At 41.2% G+C, this 21749-nt stretch overlaps 1 protein-coding gene across 1 annotated transcript in view; it reads left to right on the top strand.

Moving 5' to 3' along the window:
- Positions 1-21749, top strand: part of LOC132834729 (tetraspanin-3-like) — a 45973-nt gene that overhangs the window by 18105 nt on the left and 6119 nt on the right. The window contains exon 6 of the mRNA XM_060853693.1: positions 1740-1823. Within this exon, the coding sequence (XP_060709676.1) occupies positions 1740-1823 (84 nt within the window). The remainder of the gene's footprint in view (positions 1-1739; positions 1824-21749) is intronic.

Here is a 21749-nt window from a genome sequence, read left to right as displayed (position 1 = left end):
TAAGCCTTGTTGCAGGACTCTACCTAAATTATGCTCCAAAAATATGAAACCCTTTTTCTTCTTCTCCAATTCTACAGTGTTCTTTGTACCCAAGTACATTTTCATTGGTTCGGCACTTCTGTCTTTACTTAAAATTCCTCCTTGTCTCTGTTTTCAAGAAATTGTTTTTTTTTAAAAAAGTGTTCATGGTAGCTATGGAATTTAAATTCAGTCAATAAAATCTGGAATTAAAAGCTAGTCTGATTAGTGCCTGTGAAACCTATCCTTTTTAAAGTCATGAAGACTATCTGATTCTCTTGCATCTTTTAGGGAAGATAATCTGTCATTCTAATCTGTTCTGGCCTGCATATGACTGCAGATCCATAGTAACAGAATATAGAATGATATAGCACAGGAATAGGCCCACCATTTCTGTGTTGATCATGATGCCATTCCCAAGTAATTCCATCTGCCTGGTCATGGTTTGTATCCCTCTAATCACTGCCTGTTTGTGGTTGGCAGGCTAGTCAGCCCAAGGACAATTTGAGAGTGGGGATAAAATGTGATCCACACCCATAATTTATCAACATAAGATGATGTATATCACTTCAAAGTAATGTTGAATATAAATTTGTCTAAAGAAATATTCAAATTAAACTTAGTTGGGCCCAACAAACTGTTGGCATTATACATTGTCATATAGCAGCAGGCGAGAGGAGTGACAGGTCGTACTCCAGACTTGGAATGCATTCATGGACCCCATGTAGGCTGTGTAACTGAACTAAGTAAATCTGGTTACTTATGGGCTGACACCAAGGAAGAAAAAAAAAATAAAAGCAGATGGATTTCATTCCTTTTTGTTTTTTAAAAAAAAAGTGGTTCACTGGTGCCTTTTCTGGAAAATAACCTATCACTCTTAGTTCAATCTATGCATAACTCTCTGGCTGTCTCTTAATGTTCTAGAATATACAGATCCATTGCCATTTTCTCAAAACAAAGATGAAGAGCAAATGCAGCTCTCCCCAGTGTCGCTCACAGAACATTTTTAAAAATCAAGTCTGATATACTTTAGATAAAGGAAATTAAAGATAAATAATTCTCCACTTTATCAGTTAAAAGCAAAATCTGAAACAGAGATTCACAAATATTTTTGTGCAGCTTGCTTTTTTTGGGGGGGGCTAGCGGGGAAAGAAAGTGAGATGCTGGAGGTCATTCAGCCCACTGAATTCATGTAGAAGTTTACAATTGAAGTTTACATGCAATCTGTAATTGCAGTTAGTGTATGCTGGAACATTCTTGCATTTCTTTGATTATCAATTTATAAACCTCAATTCATAACCCATGATACATTTTGAAAAAGTAAACATTTCCTTTCAGTTCACCTGCTAACTGTGGCATATCCTAAGTGAGTGATTAGCTTTCTTGTGAAAAAGGAATGAGCGTTCCATGCATGCTTGGTGCCTGTGCGAGCTCTTAAATTTACAATAATGGACTATTGATTTTTTTCCTTCCCTCTTACCTTTATCCAGGGTGGTTGTAGTGCCTGCTATCATGAAGTAGAGGGATGAAGAGGTTAAAAACCCACTCATATCTCTGATTTAATTATCCTCTGGCTTCAGATGCAAATGCTTTGAGGATCTGTGGTTCTCACATACGGATGATGACTTGGCTGAAATCTGGAAGATTCGCTGAATACTGAGGGGTTGGGGGAGAGATATGGAAAACAAAGTGCTTTCATTATTTTGTTCTTTTAATCACAGGGATGCAAGGTTCTAGTGGTGAATAAGCTACAGGAAATCATGATGTACGTCATTATGGCTGCTTTGGCATTTGCAGCTATTCAGGTAAGGTTGAAGAATAAGTTGGAATAGAGTCATTGGGTCTCATAACACGGTGAAGCCGCGTGGCCAGTCAAGCCTTTGCCGGCTCTGTAGAGGGACTCGCTCCTCTGCTTTTATTCAAAATAGCATAAATAGATGCGTAGAAGGTTCTTTTGGTGCAGTGTCAGTGTCCCTACCTCTGGGCAAGAAGTTTATGTGCAAGTCCTACCTGCTTTGGAGGTGTCAAGATGTCTAAACAGGATATTTTAAAATAATTACTTTGGTGTATAATGTGGAAATGGAGTATGTTAGTTTTTTTAAATAAGATTTTAACACCGCACACATGCTGTGTAAATCTTTCATGCTGGTGAGAATTGAAACTTCAAAGATACCATGTGTGCTCCCTTTCAACTGCCCTGTAATTGTTGACTTGCCTACTCTTATCATAAACTACACCTGTGTCTTTTATAAAACCATCTGGTAAGTGGTTGATCTCATACAGGGTTATAGTCATGTTTCATAGGTCATAACCTGTGTGTGTTAATGTTAATCATATCCTGCTTTTATCTTTTACTTCATTCTTTATGAATGTACTTATCAGGTAGCTGATGTGAGGCAATTTTGTATTTGAGACTGCCTCTTGCAGGGTATTCCTTTTTTTCTGTGCAGTGGTCACAAATAGAACTGCATTTTATGTTTATGGAGAAATGTTTGCTCTCTCTTCCTATTTAAAAAGTTTTTTTTGATTTGTTATTGTTACATGTGTTGAGATACAGTGAAAAGTCCTGCTTTGCATGCTAATTGGACAAATACCATAATGTACTTAATGCAGAATATAGTGTTATAGCTACAGAGAAGGTGCAGAGAAAGATCAACTCTATTACAGGAGGTCCACTCATAAGTCTGATAACAGCAGGGAAGAAGCTGTTCTTAAATTTGTTGGTATGTGTTATCAAATGTTTGTATCTTGTTCCTAATGGAAGTGAGTGAAAGAGTATAATGGGTTGAAGTGGTCATTGATTATGTTGGCTATTTCCAAATGCAGTGGAAAGTGTAGGTGATGTTAGTGGAAGGAAGGCTGGTTTTTTGATGGACTGAGTTGTGTTCAAAACTCCTTGTAATTTCTTGTGGTCTTGGGTAGTGCAGTTGCCATTCCGTGATGCATCTGGATAGGATGCTTTCAATGATCCATCTATATAAAAAAGTGAAATTCCCTTCTCTCCCATACCTCTTCATTTTATTTGATCTCACACCTATAGTCACACAACACCAGAACAGACCCTTTGGTCCAAATTTTTGATGCCAAGCATAATCCCAAGCTAGTCCCACCTGCCTGCTCCTGGCCAATATCTCTCCAAATCTTTCCTTTTCAAGTACTTATCCACGTGTCTTCTAAACATTGTAACTCTGCTTGTTCCACTACTTCCTCATTCCACATGCGACCCACCTTTTTACCAAAAAAAAACAAATTGCCCCTCTCCATCTTAAAAATATGTTTCCCGCTCTTGGAACCCACTGTCGTAGGGAAAAGATACTTACCATTAACCCTATCTAAACCTCTCGTGATATTATAAACCTTTATGTAATTAAATGGCCTACTATTCTTCCTATATGAAACTTTTTCTATACAGAAAACCTTCCATATTCTTTTAAATTTGCCCTTCAGCAATTTTGAATCTGTGTTTGTTTAAATCACAAAGGAAATGCTGAAGTATTGCAGACCACTCAGAAATTAGCCTATCCTTGATTCCAGGATGGTTTATTCAGGCTTAATGCAGTGCCTTGGGCATTTCTATGATACTGTGCACCATATCTGTAGGATTCTCCTTTCATCTCTTCATCCCTCTCCTTACCCACTACCTATTCTATTGGCTGGTTGTCAAAGCTCAAAAATGTACATATCCATGCTCAATTCTCTGATGTTTGGATAGAGCAGTCTCCAGGACCTCAACATTTTGCTTGGATGTATAATGAAGATTGCAATAAATGCACTGTTCCAAGCTGTCTTTTAAAATGATGAATTTTCTATGTTAATGTCTGTTATTGCTTCCAGTCAGAAGTTAAGATTGTTAAACTCCTGTATTTGAGGGTAGTGGCCCAATATCTCAATTCTTGGTACCTGTAACCCACCATAAGTAACACAGGTGCATTTCTTTAAAACTTAGTCACAGAGATCTACAGCACAAAAACAGACCCTTCGGTCCAACTCATCCATGTCAATTAGATATCCCAACCCAATCTAGTCCCACCTGCCAGCACCCGGCCCATATCTCCCAACCCTTCCTATTCACATACCCATCCTTTTCACTGTTGCAATCTTACTAGTCTCTGCCATTTCCTCTGGAGGCTCATTCCATATGCGTACCACCCTCTGTGTGAAAATGTTGCCGCTTAGGTCTCTCTCTCATATTTCCCCCCCCCCCCCCCCCCAACCAGCCCTAGAGCTCTGCCCTCCAGTTCTGGAATCTCCCACCCCAGGAAGGAACTTTGTCTATTTATCCTATACATGCCCCTCATAATTTTGTAAACCTCTAAAAGGTCACCCCTCAGCCTCTGAGGCTCTAGGGAAAACAGCCCTAGCCTATTCAACCTCCCTGTAGAGCTCAAATCCTCCAAACATGGCATTTCTTCAAAGAATATCAGAAGTACTTTAGACATTATTCTGAAAAGGTTTTTACTATGATGTTGTGGTCCTTGATCAGTATCAGGAATCAGTAGCTTTACATTTTTTTTGGACTTGTGTGTAGAAGTGTATTTTAATTAATTTGTGGGATGTTGGCTGCTGGTAAGGCTATCTTCCTCGAAGGTGATGAAAAGTCAACTGCTTGACTCGAGGCAATTCCTGTTTTGGAAGTGCTTTCACAATACTTTAGCAGTTTCAGCATTTTTACCCAGTGATATTGAAGAAATGTTAATATTTCAAATCAAGATCATTTTTAATTGGGTGGAAGGATTGAGATGCACCAATTAGACACTTAGAGATGCCTTCACACTCTGAACTTGTGCCTTGGAGATGGAGTGACTTTGGGCAGTTGGGACATGAATCGCCCATGGCAGGTTATCTGGTGTGACATGTTTTTGCTCTTGCACTATTTATATTGATTCATTTCAGCTCTTGGCCAATGATGAGTCCCAAGATGTTGATAGGAATTTGATAGATTTGCAAGCAAGACAAGAAGACCACTTGTCTGTCTTCAGGAGTACTAATCTAGCATTAAATCATCAATTGATTTATAATCATGGACACTATAAAGCATAAGAAAGCTAATAAAACCATGTACTAATTTTTTTTAAAAAGCCTCACTGTGAATTAAGTTGCAAGTGATTAAAGCATCTTGTGCATGCCCCTTGGGACAATCTCCAGTTGTCAGCATAGACTCTGTAGCATTTGTAATTCCATGAAATTGTGTTCTCTGTCCATAAATTGATTGCCCAGCAGTTGGTCTATACTGCAGTTTTGGGAATGGCTGGACTTGCAAGTTACTTTGTATTTCTGAGTGGACTGCTTGAGTTGCCAACTTCCTACACTTGGGATCTCAACCTTTCAATCAATGATAATCTCAAAGGAACACACTGTTGCTAAAGGCATCTGCTGGCTAGCCTATCCTTTTGCAGTTGAAACCTGTATAGAATTCTCCTCATAATTTAGCATCATCCATTATTTTGTAAACCGCAAATAAGCCATTATGTATTCAAGTGACATGCATATTTTGGTTATTCTCTCCGTAATATATGTCCTTAGATGTCAGTTGATTTGTTACTTACTGCAATGGCATTGTGCAAGGGACTATCTTATCCTACTGGATCTGGGAAAGGAGCAAGTGCCTTGATGTTTTTAGGGGTTGTACTATCCTGATGTGATATGTTGCTGGCTTGCTGTAAAGGAATTTGGAGTATGCATTTAATCTTGAGCTAAACACATTGTAATAATTTCAACCTTCTGAAAGCCCTCTGTAATGGCCACATTGCTGATGTTTTCTCATGATTCTAATCTTGTTTGTGTAGAAAGTAATACTGTTTAGCCACAATGTATTCAACAAAATGCAGATGCTAGAAACTGAAATAAAAGTGAACATGCTAGTAATACTTTGCAGACAAGGTAGCATCTGTGAAGAAGAAGAAAAAGAATTTTTGAATATTTTCAGGTTTACATCTTTTTAAAATTATCCAATGCATAAGGCATTGAGCTGTGATTAGGTAAAGTTGGCTTGTTGCTTGTTTTGCTCCGTCTTCTATTTTTAACGAGGATGATTCTTATCCACAGAGTCTGTAGGTGGATGTACAGACCAATGCTGTTGCTGCAGGCTGTTATACTTGGGGCAGGTGGTGATCATGGGAATGGAGTGGGTGCTCCTTTTTGCTGTCTTTGCCTGGCTTCCTTTTTGTCCCCTGATGGCAAATCTCTAGTTGCTCAACACCTGGATACTGCTCCTCCACTTTGGCGAAGTGCAGCATTTGGGTAGATACCTGGGGAAAACTGGCCCAAGACTATCCAGTGTCTTCTGTGTCCTATGGTAAAAGCTTACTCGGCCAATAGAATGGATTGGAAATAGGCTATTAATTGGGTTGATTGTAATGTAATTCTGGGAAGAGTTTACCAAAAGCACAACTATTTGAGAGTGCAAATCTTTTAGGTGAGATGAAATGTTGTCAGGGCCCATTATCTTTGTGTCATGTATGTGCAGCTGTTTTTGATAGCAGTGGAGTGAATTGAATTTTCAATTTTGGCATAGGAATGACCTTCGGAAGGTGAGAAGGATCATCCCCTTAGTATTCTGGCTGTAGACAGTTGCAAATATTTCAGTCACTTCTGGGTTCATTTGAGGAGAAATCGAACTCTTTGAAGTTTGATTAGTAAGGTATATTAGACAGAAAGTGTTTCCATGAATATGTAATATGTTAACCAGTCAGCATTGTAGTGTCACAATCTGAAAATGGGCCCTTTTATCCCAACTATCTGTCTCTATTAATTTGCCAATCCTCTTAGATTAGATTAGATTACTTAGTGTGGAAACAGGCCCTTCGGCCCAACAAGTCCACACTGACCCGCAACCCACCCATACCCCTACATATACCCCTTACCTAACACTACGGGCAATTTAGCATGGCCAATTCACCTGACCCGCACATCTTTGGACTGTGGGAGGAAACCGGAGCACCCGGAGGAAACCCACGCAGACTCAGGGAGAACGTGCAAACTCCACACAGTCAGTCGCCTGAGGTGGGAATTGAACCCAGGTCCCTGGCGCTGTGAGGCAGCAGTGCTAACCACTGTGCCACCATGCCTCTTAGTAAAAGGCTACCTCCAACGTCATAGGCTCTTAACTTCCTAAGTAACCAAAGATGTGAGACCTTATCAAACATCTTTCAAGAAACAAAATAATACTGGTTCACCTTTATCCTGCATGTTATCTGCTTTCCATTAACTTTGGTAGAGTTTTCCCTTCACAAAGTTGCGCTAATCTGTTTGATTAGCTGATGTAGTTTTAAATTTTCTGCTATTATATCCCTTTATAATTGACTCTAATATTTTGACAAGGATTAAGCTAATGGCTTAACTTTGGAAAACACCCATATTCAGAAAAATAGGCAGAGTTTAAGGATTCTTGGAAGATTGCCAATACATCCACTATTTCTCGAGCTGCTACATTAGGAGATCAGGTTGAATGTCAGCATTCAGTCAAGTTCAAGAGACTTGTCAGCGCTTAATCCCATTATTTTCCCTAGCACCTCTTTCTATGTATTTATTTATTTATTTATGTATGTATGTATTTATTTCCTTTTTGTGCCCCTGGATTTATTTAGAATGGGGCTTGAAATGCTGTTCAATTCAAGCTGGAAACAACCAGTTGTTCAGTTAACTAGCTTCACCAGTGTGTCTCAGCTGGCTTCTGTTTCAGAAATGTGACTATAACTACACCCAGTCAAACAGATCGGCTTTTAGTTACTAGACTACAAATTTAGCCATGAAGTTAAATTGCATTTTTACCCTTGAAAGTTGTTTCTTTTTTGTGTTCACCTTTTGGTTTTTTAAGAATTTTCTCAACACTCTAGGTTACCAGTAATCCATGCCCCCTTTTTTCAATTTGCTATTTTCCTTAACCTAACAATGGTTAACCAAGTTAGTTATCCCTGTGCAAGAATCATTCTTCCTTATTTGTGATATATCTTTGAGCTAGAACTATTTAAAAGTATGTTGTTTTTCAGGTGTCTTTGCTGCTAAACTCCTGTCCTAGTCAGCACCAGCTGACTGCAGTCATTCCTTTGTAACAAAAACAAATGGTTAGCACTGCTGCCTCGCAGTGCCAAGGACCTGGGTTCGATTCCAGCCTTGGGCAACTGTCTGTGGAGTTTGCACATTCTCCCTGTGTCTGCATGGGTTTCCTCCGGGTGCACTAGTTTCCTCCCACAATCCAAAGATGTGCAGTTTAGGTGGATTGGCCATGCTAAACTGCCCATAGGTTTCAGGGATGTGTAGGTTAGGTGCATTAATCATGGTAAAAATAGGGTAGGGGCATGGGTTTGGGGGTTGTGGGTTACTCTTCAGAGGGTCAGTGTAGACTTGAGCCGAAGGGCCTGTTTCAGACTGTAGGGATTCTAGGATTCTGGAAAAACTCAACAAGTGCTACTAAGTTGCCTGTGTGCCACAGTTGCATAGAAATCTGCAGAAATTAAAAGTAAGCTGTGAATGTTGGCAATTTGTCAGCAACCTATTGACATCCACGCAAGTCTATTATATTTTGGATGGAGCCTATTCACCATGGGCCTATTCACATTGCCAATAATTGGCGTACAGTATTGCTATCTGGTGCTGTTTTAAATCTGGCTAGCTCTTTTCATACACATGAAAGGCAGCATGATGGTAGCTTTCAGTTTTGCAGATGTATTCATGGTCTGTGCGTTTTTTAAAAAGAAATGCTAACTTTCTGTCTGTAAAATTTACAGACGATGACTGTAGCTTCTCTAGCCTTAGATTTGATAGTCAGCCTTTTCTCTCCACTTTTAAAAACAAAATGTTTCTTCCTGTTTTTTTTTCTCTCACTGCATCTTGTAGTAGCAAATGGTGCTTGGAAAGATTTAAGAAAATGTCCTTGTGTTAATATACCCCTCCCCCATATTGCACTGTGCTCCCAAAGCAGCAATGTTGCTGTCAATGCTCTATGCATGATACGTGTGATTCACCTTTTTCTTCCCCATGGGGGAAGCACCTGACATCCCTTCTGCTCTTCTGAAAATTAACAGTGGACAGTAAGTGCTTGTGTATGCTTGAGATTGAATCGTAGCCACAAACCTGTAACCATACTGCAGCTGCTCATACAAATACCACCTAAGCTTTGTCCTAAAAATTTTAGACCACTGAAAATGTCAATTTCAATTTTTTAAATATCATGTATTCTGATGAACTACTAGCTCAAAAGCAAAGCATTGAATGTTTAAGGCTGGGACTACCTTTTTGTTTTATTATTGACTTTGTGCATTTGAGTGTGCAGTGCACACTGACCTCATTGTCATGTTCACACAATACACAGTATCCTGTGGCAATGACTCAAACCAAGCAACTAGAAAGAAATAACTGGATTGGAATTGATCTCCAAGGAAGGACAGTATTTAGATTCTACATTAGTCATAATTCCTCAGTGAAAGTTCACTGGAAAAATTCAATTTGTTTTTGTATTTGTCAATAATTCTTTGACACACCCCTCATTAAATTAGAATACAACTCTTAAAAATATTTACTATAAAAATCAAATGTTGCTTTTTATTTACAAATTGCCACTTGGTTTATAAAACTCACTAACAATGTATTTAATCTGCAGAGCAGATCTGTTTACAAAGGCCATTTTGCTGCACCTGAAAATACCTTACAAAATTGAGTGAAATTTCTTCTGTTTTATTAATTGTGCATTCTGTCTCGATGGGTAGAGGCCATTTTTTAACAGCCTGACATGCCTATCTTATGGAGTTGCTGAATTTGGGGAATACTGTATTCTGATACCTCTGTAGCCAAAATATCCCAGATCTGTATGGAATAGTTAATTGCAATACTCGTGTGCATGTGCACAATTTGATCAGTTGAAACTGCCTGTGGGTCTAGCTTGTGGAAAGTAAACTGGGGAGGAACCCAAAAATGGAATCTGTTGAAGCATGTTATAGCCTGAACCTGAAGTTGCTGTGGTCGTGCATGTCATCACTGATAGCAACTTGGATCTTGGTATGTTTGACGTTTACTTTGTACTTCATCTCTGTTAGTTCATAGTGTTGGAGCTTACTGCTTTAATTAAAACTTCCATTCTCACTTCATACAAGTCTGCTTGTTCGGTATCCCGACCATGAGCTTAACCATTAATTTCCTCCTCCATTACTGTAATGACAGCGGTGTACTAAATACTCGAGATGCACTGCAGCAATTTGTCAAGGCTTCAAGAGTACCTTCCAAACCAGAGACCTCTACACCTAGAAGAACAGGGTCAGTAGAAAAGTAGGAATGCGACCACCTGCAACCTTGTGCAGGTTTTTCACCATCCTGGCTTGGAACTATATCATTGCCTCTTCATTCTTACTGGGTTAAAGTCCTGAAACACACTCCCTTAAAGCAATATGAGTATATTATGGACTACAGCCATTCAAGAAGATGACTTACTGCCAATTTAGACATTTGGGGGGTGAATAACAAAATGATGGCCTTGACGACAATGCTCCCATTCCATGGAATAATTACAAAAAGTGGTGTTGCTATAACTTAATATTTATACTTAGATTATGGCTTGGTGACTATTTCAATTTCCTTTGTGTTTTCAGAGTTCTTAGACGCAGGTTGGCCTCAAGTCATGTAATGTAGCAATAGGTACAGTTGGTAAATCATGTTATAGAGTCATAGAGATATACAGCATGGAAACAGACTTTTTGGTCCAACCCGCCCATGCCGACTAGATATTCCGACCCAATCTAGTCCCACCTGCCAGCACCTGGCTCATATTCCTCCAAACTCTTCCTAATCATATACCCATCCAAATGCCTCTTAAATGTTGCAATTGGACCAGCCTCCACCACTTCCTCTAGCAGCTCATTCTAAAGCCGAACCACCCTCTGTGTGGAAAAAGTTGCCCCATAGGTCTCTTTTATATAATTCCCCCCTCACCCGAAGCCTATTCCCTCTAGTTCTGGACTCCCCGACCCCAGGGAAAAGACTTTGTCTATTTACCCTATCCATGCCTTTCGTAATTGTGTAAACCTCTATATGGTCACCCCTCCGCCTCCAATGCTCCAGGGAAAACAGTCCCAGCCTGTTCAGCCTCTCCCTATTGCTCAAATCCTCCAACCCTGGCAACATCCTTGTAAAATCTTTTCTGAATCCTTTCAAGTTTCACAACATCTTTCCGATAGGAAGGAGACCAGAATTGGATGAAATATTCCAACAGTGGCCGAACCAATGCCCTGTACAACCACAACATGACCTCCCAACTCCTGTACTCAATACTCTGACCAATAAAGGAAAGCTTACCAAACGCTGCCTTCACTATCCTATCCACCTGTGACTCCACTTTCAAGGAGCTATGAACCTGCACTCTAAGATTTCTGTTCAACACTCCTAGGACCTTACCATTAAGTGTATACGTCCTGCTCAGATTTGCTTTCCCAAAATGCAGCACCTTGTATTTATCTGAATTAAACTCCATCTGTCACTTCGCAGCCCATTGGTCCATCTGGTCCAGATTCTGTTGTAATCTGAAGTAACCCTCTTCACTGTCCACTACACCTCCAATTTTGGTGTCATCTGCAAACTTACTAACTGTACCTCTTAAGCTCGCATCCAAATCATTTATGTAAATGACGAAAAGTAGAGGACCCAGCACCGATCCTTGTGTCACTCCACTGGTCGCAGGTCTCCAGTCTGAAAAACAGCCCTCCACCTCTGTCTTCTACCTTTGAGCCAGTTCTGTATCCAAATGGCTAGTTCTCCCTGTATTCTGAGATCTAACCTTACCAGTCTCCCATGGGGAACCTTGTCAAATGCCTTACTGATGTTCTTGTAACTTGTAGTGCCATAAGTTAGCTGACCTGTGGATTGGTTGTTGCTTTTCACCACTGGAGTGAGTCCTGGCTTCCTAATGAGTGCAATTATTTGGGCTCCAGCCAACGCAGACAAGTAGCAATTTCAGGCTGCAGGTAGCATTTGGCTCTTGGCAGGACATAAACTTCATAGAGCAGGCGAATTGACGTTTCGGGCATGAGCCCTTCTTCGGGCTCATGCCCAAAACGTAGATTCTCCTGCTCCTTGGATGCTGCCTGACCTGTTGTGCTTTTCCAGCAACACATTTTCAGCTGATCTCCAGCATCTGCAGTCCTCACTTTCTCCTCATAAACTTCATAAGACTCCATTTCAAGGTTTCTCCACAGTTGCATTCCAATGACTATGCCTTTGCAGAAAGATTAATGTGCTTTGCAAATGGCCACTAATTTTGAATGTGACAGTGAATTTCAAGGTAAATGTGAACAAGTCTTAACTTTACCAGTATTGTACCATTTACCATTATTGTCCCCCTCTCAACATGAGGTAGAATATTTTGACTTGGTCTGAGTTGATAAAATTCTGTTTTGGCAACATTCGAGGACAAGCAGTGCTTCTAACATGCAGAGTAAGCAATGTTATTGCAGTCATCTGCCTGTTGTAGGTCATTTATCTCAATGGTGATCAGTGAATGAGAATTCCAGACCTGGAACTATGTGCTGAATTCCTCAATGTTCAAATTTTAAGTACTTCGAGCAGTAAGAAATATTTATTTTAGTACTTTGAAAATGCATTTTTAGGTTGAGGGATGATTACCATGCATAAACTGCTCTAGAACTATAATTGACAGATGTGCACTGTCACTCAACTCCTCTGTTTGCATCTTTTATTTGGCTTCAAAATAACAGCTCACATTCTAAAAGCTAACATGAACCTAACACTAATACTGTCAGAAGACCATGCTGCAATATTAACAAGAATGATATGTCAGGACCAAATTTGCTGAGTATTTTTCCTGCCTCCCTTTTGTGTAGTGCCTGTTATTGTTACAATGCAATGTTTAGAAATTCACAAGGTCATGTGCCATGGCAGGTCACTTGTTCTGAAAGAGTCAAACTGCTTCGTCAGTTACTGACTAGAAGAGTACCAGGTTCATTAGGGTGGGGGAACTAAGGAGGCAAAGGATCATTTTTCCAACTAATTAGCTAGGCTGTGCTCTGGAATTGTGTACTTCAGTTGGCCTGAAATCTGCAGTCAGAAAATTTTGAAGAGGGACTTTTTAAATTTTAAACAAAAGTCATTGTTCTGGCTTTCTGCTGAGCCCCTCCCCCCGAGTTCAACCAAATCCTTTCTAGAGATGTCATCATTATTCATATCTTATTCATTTCAGATAACCCTGTGTTTCAAAGGTTCCGGTTCATTGAGACAAAAAGCCAGTCTGTCTTCAAACATCACCCAGTGATTCCCAAAAGTATGCACCTGATGTGAATTGAGATATACTGATGGCTCAATGACTCAGACATTCTCTCCTTCCTTAGCCTTCTACCTCTGACCTTAAATCTACACTCCCTGATTATTGACCCCTCTACTAATGGGGAAAGTGTCTTCCTCTCCACCCTACCTGTGCCCCTCAATTTTATGCACTTCTCTTTTTTTTAGATTACTTAGTGTGGAAACAGGCCCTTCGGCTCAACAAGTCCTCACCGACCCGCCGAAGCGCGACCCACCCAGACCCACTCCCCTACACTTACCCCTTACCTAGCATTGCCAATGCTATCAGGTTTACACTTAACCTTCACAGCTCCCGCTGACTCCCAGTAAAGAACCCATTCCATCCGATCTTTCCACATAGCCCTGATGCTCCAACCCAGGCAAGCATGCTGGCAACTCTTTGTACCATCTCTAGTGCAGCCATGTCCATGCTATAATGTGACCAGAGATGCAACCAGTGACTCAATTGTGACCTAACTTGTTTTTATACATTTCCTGCATTACCACTTGCATTTTGTATCTCTGCTTATAAAGGCACATATTCCATGTGACTTCTTCACCACCTTTCCTGCCCTACTACCTTATCCAGTCTGTTAATGTGGACACCAGTGTCCTTCTCATCTTCAGTACTTTCTGGGGTCCAATCTTTCATTAGTGTATCCTCTTGCTTTGGTTCTCCTGCAGTCCATTTCTACAATTGTTTTCCTGGATTGAATCCATTTGCTTCTACTCTACTCAGCTGATCAGTCTGATATCATTCTGTAGTTTACAGCTCGGACAAAGTGAGGGCTGCAGATGCTGGAGATCAGAGTAGAGAATATGGTGCTGGAAAAGCACAGCAGATCAGGCAGCATCTGAGGAACAGGAGAATTGATGTTTCTGGATTCAGCCCTTCAGGAATGAGGCTTGTGGGCCAGAGGGGCTGAGAGAAAATGGGAGGGGGATGGGGGTGGGAATGTGATAGGTAGATTAATGTGAGAGAAGGTGATAGATCGGAGAGGAGGGTGGTGGATAGATGGGAAAGGTGACAGACAGATCAAGAGGGTGATGCTGAGTTGGAGGCTTGGGATGGGGGTAATGGAGGAGGAGAAATGAGGAAACTGGTGAAATCCACACTGATCCTGTGTGGTTGCAGGATCCTAAAGTGGAATATGAGGAGTTCTTCCTTCAGGTGTAGGGTGTTAAGAGTTTGGTGATAGAGCAGGCCCAGTTTAGAGCTTCCTCCATTATTTACCACCCTACAAATTTTCATGCCAACTGCAAATTTCTTGACACTTATAGCAGTAGGATTAAGTTAAATCCCAATGAAGATGTATTCCAGTGAGAACTTGAAATCTCAAGAGGTGGGAAAAATGATTTGCTGTGGCAATGAGGGAGCTTGGGAGGTGGGCTTTGTGCTGATTTTGGTTTCGCCAAATAGATGTTTGTATTAGTAAGAAAGTCGGGAGCTGAAATTGCTTCGTGAGATGTTTCAAAGGTTTTGATTTAAGATTTTTGGCTTTTCACAGAAAGCTAAACTAGGACCACTGATTAACTCTGTTTACCTGTATGTTTAAAATTGAAGAACTAAAGAATCTCCCTGTATCACTCAACTTGTCAGGAGATATGTTTCACTTCTAACTGAGTTTGTGTTAATGTACCTGAAGCATCTTCCTTGCTGAGAAGAATTATAAACCCGCCCTTTTCATATCTCCACAAAGTCATCAGTTCTTAAAATCTGACTCTCTATTCCATACTGAGTTTACTGATAGTTAAGTTGAATTTCTGAGATAAATGATCCTCCTAGGTGACCTACATCTTCCACTGTTAATGAATTTGAGCTCTCGCGCTCACAACTTTGGCAACCTTTAGTTTTTCACACTTCATTCTCTCCAGCTCTTAATCATTCCAATGTTGATTACTATGCTCTCAATCGCCTCAGCTGTGAGATTTGAGACTTCCATTCTAAACTACATCACTTCTCGCTCACGCTCTTGCTCTCCTTTTTGCTCAGCTGGCCGTGTGCGCAACAGTGTCAAAATTGTTTGATTACTGCTCCTGTGAAATGTCTTGTAGCATTTCCCTATATTCAAGGTGCTGTGTAAATATTGCTATTTGTTTTATGAGGCCTTTGGGACATCTGGGGAACATGAATGGTGTTATTCAGGAGTTTGCACTGCTGCAGTTCAATAATGTAAAGCCACTTTTTCAAGGCTGTTTTATTTTGGGCTCTTGAAGTGCTGTGTCCATGCACTGATTCCTGCTGTTTAGGATACACAGCAGGCATACTGGATCTGATAATCTGCAATGAGACAAGATTAGTTAGCTGAGTAAAGGTAGCCTGCTTACATTATGATGGAATTTCACATTCAGTTTAAGGGAGCAAAGAGGTTGAGAGTCAGTATTTAAATGAACTGGGAAAGTCGGTTACGGGATAGGTCAATAAGGATTGAGCGGCAGACCTTTTAAGACTGTTTTGGAATATTCAAGAATATTATCTTGAGTGAGATTAGATTCCCTACAGTGTGGAAACAGTCCACACTGACCCTCTGAAGAGTAACCCACTCAGACCCATTCCCTGACATTTACCCCTGATTAATGAACCTAACACTATGGGCAATTTAGCATGGCCAATTCACCTAACCTGCACATCTTTGGATTGTGGGAAGAAATCCACGCAGATACAAGGAGAATGTGCAAACTCCACACAGTCGCCCATAGTTGGAATCGAACCTGGGTCCCTGGCGCTGAGAGGCAGCAGTGCTAACCCCTGTGCTGTGGATGTTCTGGAGGATAACGTCCACGGCAACATTTTACATCTGTCTTCTGTACTGACTGCAGGTAATATCTGAAATGTAATTATGAATCTGAATGTGAAAGGGAATGAGTAAATTCAGCAAGTATGACCAGGGAGAGGTGCTGAGAATTAGAACAAAATGAGTCAACTGATGTTGACTGATTTAACCGAAGGCACTAAAACTGGTGGCTCCTGCTGATTTTAACTTTACATGATTTCCTAGACTCCGACAGAAGTCTCATCAGATAGTAAAGTAGTGATTGTAACTCCCCTATCCAAGAAAGAAGGGTGCTAGAAAGCAGGCAAATTCAGTACGTTTAACCTGTCATCTGTCTTCGGGAAATTGCTGGGTTTTATTATAGCAGTAATGTCAGGTTACTTTAAAAAATTGCAATGAAATTGGGCAGTTACCATAACTTGAGGAAAGAGGAATCATGTTTGGTTTGATGTATGAGCCGCCTTTTTGAGGAAATAACCAGCAACAAGTGGAACCACAAGGTGTTATCTATTGAGATTCCCAGAAAGTAATTGATATGATACCTCATCAAAAGTTCTTACACAAGATAAGAGTTAATGATATCAAGAAAGTGGAAAGAGGATGGCTGGCTAGTAGGAAGTTGAGGGTGGGTACAAATGGCTTGTTTTAAATGGTTTGGCAGAATACCCAAAAAATCAACTCCTGCTCCTTGGATACTGCCTGACCTGCGCTTTTCGAGCGCCCTACTCTTGACAGGATATAAGTAGTATGCTATGAGACAATATTGGGACCTCAGTTATTTGCAATTTTCTATCAGTGACATGAATAAAGGAACCAAATTTGCAAATGAGTATTATAGGAAAAATATAAAGTGATCTTGTCAATTTTGACAGGGAGAATAGAAAAATAGTACATTTTTAAATGGAGAGAAATTCTTAACGGATACAGAAGGATCATGGTGCATGAATCAGTTAGTGTGCAGGTACAGCAAGTGATCAAGAAGGCAAATCGAATGCTGTTATTTTTTCCACAGGGAATGGAAAATAAATTTGGCATGTTTTGCAGCAGTTGTGTAGAGGGTGGTGAGGCCACATCTGGAGTTGTGTACAGTTGGTTGCTTGTTTAAAAAATAATCCAAGTACGTTAAAGCAGCTCGGGAGACTCGGTCAACTGGCACCTTGGATGTGAAGAGCTATCCAATGGGGGAAGGTTGGGCAGGCTGGCCTATATCAAATGGACTTTAGAAAAATGGGAGGTAACCTTGATGAAACTTAGATGCTGAGATGACTTCACAGGTGGATACTGAAAGGATGTTGCCTTTATGGTACTCATCATCATAGAGATGTACAGCATGGAAACAGATCCTTCGGTCCAACCAGACATCCCAACCCAATCTAGTCCCACCTGCCAGCACACGGCCCATATCCCTCCAAACCCTTCCTATTCATGCACCCATCCAAATGCCTCTTAAATGTTGCAATTATACCAGCCTCCTCTACTTCCTCTGGCAGCTCATTCCATACACGTACCATCCACTGTAAAAAAAAAATAAAAAAAATTGCCCCTCGGGTCTCTCAACTCTTTCCCCTCCCACCATAGGGAAAAGACTTTGCCTATTTACCCTATCCATGCCCCTCATAATTTTGTAAACCTCTAGGGTCACCCCTCAACCTCCGCTCCAGGACAAACAACCCCAGCCTGTTCAGCCTCTCCCTATAGCTCAAACCTGGCAACATCCTTAAGTCTTTTCTGAACCCTTTCAAGTTTCCCAACATCTTTCCGACAGGAAGGAGACCAGAATTGCATGCAATATTCCAACAGTGGCCTAACCAATGTCCTGTACAGCCGCAACATGACCTCCCAACTCCTATACTCAATACCAAACACCACCTTCACTATTCTATCTACCCATGACTCCACTTTCAAGGAGCTATTAACCTGCACTTCCAGGTCTTTGTTTGGCAGCACTCCCTAGGACCTTACCATTAAGTGTATACGTCCTGCTAAGATTTGCTTTCCCAAAATGCAGCACCTCCTTTTATCTGAATTAAACTCCATCTGCCACTTCTCAGCCCAGTGGCCCATCTGATCAAGATCCTGTTGTAATCTGAGGTAACTCTTTGCTGTCCAGTACACTTCCAATTTTGGGGTCAAATGCAACTTACTAACTGTACCTCTTATGCTCTCATCCAAATCATTTATGTAAATGACAAAAAGTAGAGGACCCAGCACTGATCCTTGTGGCACTCCACTGGTCACAGACCTCCAGTCTGAAAAACAACCCTCCACCACCACCCTCTGTTTTCTACCTTTGAGCCAGGTCTGTATCCAAATGGCTAGTTCTCCCTGTATTCCGTGAGATCTAACCTTGCCAACCAGTCTCCCATGGGCAACTTGTCGAACGCCTTACTGAAGTGCATATAGATCACATCTACCACTCTCCCCTCATCAATCCTCTTTTTTGTTACTTCTTCAAAAAACTCAATCAAGTTTGTGAGACATGATTTCCCACGCACAAAGCCAAGTTGACTGTCCCTCATCAGTCCTTGCCTTTCCAAATACATATACATCCTGTCCCTCAGGATTCCCTCCAACAACATGCCCACCACCGATGTCAGGCTCACCGGTCTATAGTTCCCTGGCTTGTCCTTACCACCCTTCTTAAACAGTGGCATCACGTTAACCAACCACCAGTCGTCCAACACCTCACCTATGACTATCAATGGTACAAATATCTCAGCAAGAGGCCCAGTAATCACTTCTCTAGCTTCCCAAAGAGTTCTAGGGTACACCTGATCAGGTCCTGGAGGTTTATCCACCTTTATGCGTTTCAAGACATCCAGCACTTCCTCCTCTGTCGCCATCTAATTCCCTACAGTCGACATCTTCCATGTCCTTTTCCACAGTAAATACTGATGCAAAATACTCATTTGGCATCTTTTTAAAAACAACGGGTTTCCCATTTAAGAGGAGGAAAAATGCTTTGTGGATCTCGTCAAGAGGAAGAAAGAGGCTTGAGAGACGTGAAGGCATTTGGGAGCTAGAAGTTAGCCAGGAAGGACCTAAAGAGAGAGCTAAGTAGTGCCAGGAGGGAACATGAAAAATCTTTGGCAAGTAAGATCAAGGAAAATGCTAAAGCTTTGTAGGTATGTCAGGGATAAAAGAATAACTAAAGAAAAATTAGGGCCAGTCAAGGACAGTAGTGGGAAGTTGTGCGTGGAATCTGAGGAAGTAGGAGAGGTGCTAAATTTCATCAGTATTCACACAGGTAAAAAAAACAATGTTGTCGAGGAGAATACTGAGATATTATACTAGACGGGATTGTAATTCATAAGGAAGTGGTGTTAGCAATTCTGGAAAGTGAAAATAGATAAGTCCTCTGGGATGGATGGGATTTATCTAGTATTCTCTGGGAATCTGAGGAGATTGCAGAACCTTTTGGGTTTGGTCTTTGTCGTCATTATCTACAGGAATAGTCCCAGAAGACTGGAGGATAGCAAATGTTGTCCCCTTTTTCAAGAACGGGAGTAGAGATAACCTTGGTGATTATAGACCAGTGAACCTTACTTCGGTTCTGGGTAAATTGTTGGAAAAGGTTGTAAGAGATGAGATAGGATTTATAATCATCTAGAAAGGAATAAGTTGATTCAGGATAGTGAATACGGTTTGTGACGGGTAGGTTGTGCCTCAAAACCTTATTGAGGTCTTTTGAGAAGGTGATCAAACAGGTGGATGAGGGTAAAGCGATTGTGGTGTATGTGGATTTCTGTAAAGCGTTTGATAAGGTTCCCCACGGTAGGCTATTGCAGAAAATATGGAGGTATTGGGATTGAGGGCGATTTAGCGGTTCGGATCAGAAATTGGCTAGCTGAAAGAAGACTGGTGGTTGATGGGAAATATTCATCTTGGTGTTCAGTTACTAGTGGTGGACCGCAAGGATCTCTTTGGACACTGCTGTTCATTTTTCTAAATAACCTGGATGAGGGCATAAAAGGATGGGTTAGTAAATTTATGGATGACTCTAAGGTCGGTGGATAGTGCCGAAGGATGTTGAGGGTTGGAGAGATGTAGATGAACTGGGTTGAGAGGTGGCAAATGGAATTTAATGTGGAAAAGTGAGGTGATTCACTCTGGAAGGAGTACCAGGAATACAGAGTACTGGAGTTAATGGTAAGATTTTGATAGTGTGGATGAGCAGAGAGATTTTGGTGTCCACGTACATAGATCTCTGAAAGTTGCCACCAGGTTTTTAGGGTTGTTAAGGTGGTGTACGGTATGTTAGGTTTTATTGGTAGAGGGATTGAGTTTGAGCCATGAGGTCATGTTGCAGCTGTACAAAGCTCTGGTGTGGCTGCACTTGCAATATTGCATGCAGTTCTGGTCACCACATTATAAGAAGAATGTGGAAGCATTGGAAAGGATGCAGGGGAGATTTACCAGGATGTTGCCTGGTATGGAGGAAAAGGCTGTGGGGGACTTGAGGCTGATTTCTTTGGACGGAAGGTTGAGAGGTGACTTAATAAAGACACATATGATGGTCAGAGGGTTAGATAGGCTCTCACTGTCCATACTTTTTCCCTTGGATGGTGATGGCTAGCATGAGGGGACATAGCTTTAAATTGAGGAGTGATATACTGCGGAGCACAATATTGAGGGCCGAAGGGCCTGTACTGCGCTGTGGTGTTCTGTTATGGAGTGTCATAGAATCATAGAATTCCTTCAGTGTGAAAGCAGGCCCTTCAGCCTGTCAAGTCCATACTGACCTCCCTGAAGAGCATCCCACCCAGACCCACTCACCCAACCTATGCATTTCCCATAGCTATTCCACATAGTCTGCCCAGCTCTGGACTGTGGGAGGAACCCCACACAGGCATGGAAAATGTGCAAAGTCCACACAGCCACCCAAGGGTGGAACTGAACCCAGGTCCCTGGTGCTAAGGCAGTAGTGCTAACTGCTGAGCCACCCTGTCACTTGCTGATCTTTAAAACTCTTCAGTGTGGTGGGGACATGGTCATTGAATATTTTAAGGGCAGAAATTAATGGTTTCTTGATTGAAGTCCTTTGCGGGAAGGTCAGGCTGAAATGTAAAAATGAGGTCAGATCATTAATCACAATTTTATTGAATAGCAGAACAAGGTGAGGGAGCGGAGTGGAAGAGTGGCACTGGAAAAGCACAACAGTACTCGCTTTCTCCTTGGGGGAGCGAAGTCTATTTTCTGTTTATTCATGCAGCTCCCTTTTTATTGTAGTCCCACAAGAAACAAGCTAATTGTTAGATGTTGGCATTCAGAAATCCAACCTAAAGCACTAGTTTTAAAAGTTGGCCTTTTCACTTCACATCTTTTTGCCTTTTTTTTATAGATCTGTAACAGTTGATCTTAATTTATTTCTGTAGTTTTTGCAAAACTTGTTGACCCCCAAGCTTGGTCAACATCAAAAATGTGGCACTAAAGTTGTCACTTATGCTATGGCCTTCAAAAGTGGATCTTTTGTTCCAGTGACTGCTTTGCTGATGGGCAGCTGGCCTGCAGTAGTTTCTGCTTTGCAACTTGATTCAGGGTGTGGGAAAGGTTGTCATGAGACGGCATAAAGAGTATCCCTTTAGCATTGTAGTCTACTCCATGTTATTTACCAGTTTGATTTGTGTGATTCACCCTTGGGCAAATGAATAACTCTGCATGGAACAATTGGAAATT

The sequence above is a fragment of the Hemiscyllium ocellatum genome, chromosome 42 (genome assembly GCF_020745735.1).
Source record: "Hemiscyllium ocellatum isolate sHemOce1 chromosome 42, sHemOce1.pat.X.cur, whole genome shotgun sequence".
NCBI classification, from domain to species: domain Eukaryota; kingdom Metazoa; phylum Chordata; class Chondrichthyes; order Orectolobiformes; family Hemiscylliidae; genus Hemiscyllium; species Hemiscyllium ocellatum.
This window is presented reverse-complemented; position numbering and strand designations above follow the sequence as displayed.